The following is an 839-nucleotide window of genomic DNA, read 5'->3' as shown; positions in this document are numbered from 1 at the left end:
ACAAATTTGCAGCAATAGTAAACACACACATATACATATGTCATTATGTAGGTAGATATGGATGCAAATATGTGTAGAGGAAAGTATATGTGAGTAAATACACGTGCGTGAATAGGCATGTGGGTGAGCACATATGTATGCACGTCTGTGTGTGTAGCATTTGTGTCTACTCAGACAATGCCTCAGGTTCCCGTTCACTTCCTACTACCTCCTACTAAATGGCTGACTCTTCCCGGGACGCCCTTCGCCGCTGTCAGAGTGGTAAGTACGGAGCAGGAATGCCCGTGGCCACTGCAGAGGGAAGGAAAAGCAGCTCTCCCACTGCACGATTTCACCTCCTGAGCGGCTCTGAAACCAAACCCAAATTCACTGCCATCGAGTGGATGCTGACGCATAGTGACCCCGGTGGGGTCAGCGACCGTGACCACTTACGGGAGTAGAGAGGCCAGTCTTTCTCCCAAGGAGCTGCTGGTGGCTTTCAACTGCCACCCGGGAGGACCACAGCCCAACACTTAACCACTGCGCCACCAGGGCTCCTAAGGGTGCCTCCAACTCTGACAAATTAGTCTTCCGGGTAGTTCGGCAGCACTTCCGGCAAAACATCTCAGTTTTTAAGTATAAATTCGCTCTCTGGGCACTGTGTGCTCTGGGCATTTTCCTCCCCTCATGGAGATGGTGTCCAGCGAGAATAGAAGTTGAGGGTTGCCGTGGTTTCCCGTTTGGGAGACCGCGTCTTATTCACCGTCTCGGTGTCTCCCCCTTGCTCTCACTCTGCTTGGGTGCCCTCGCCGTGGCCTCACACCTGAATACTCTCTGCATTGGGCTAACCTGGCCTCAGA

General features: G+C 52.4%; 1 protein-coding gene across 1 annotated transcript in view; it reads left to right on the top strand.

Annotated features, from left to right (window-relative positions):
* Positions 1–218: 218 nt before the first annotated feature.
* DHRS9 (dehydrogenase/reductase 9) overlaps positions 219–839 on the top strand; it is an 11,495-nt gene continuing 10,874 nt past the window's right edge. The window contains exon 1 of the mRNA XM_013004951.2: positions 219–261. Coding sequence (XP_012860405.2) covers positions 219–261 — 43 coding nt within the window. The remainder of the gene's footprint in view (positions 262–839) is intronic.

The sequence above is a fragment of the Echinops telfairi genome, unplaced genomic scaffold, assembly GCF_000313985.2.
Source record: "Echinops telfairi isolate 266 unplaced genomic scaffold, ASM31398v2 ScPeMD7_4;HRSCAF=17, whole genome shotgun sequence".
Taxonomy (NCBI): domain Eukaryota; kingdom Metazoa; phylum Chordata; class Mammalia; order Afrosoricida; family Tenrecidae; genus Echinops; species Echinops telfairi.
Note: the sequence above shows the minus strand (reverse complement) of the source record. Positions and strands in the feature narration are given on the sequence as shown.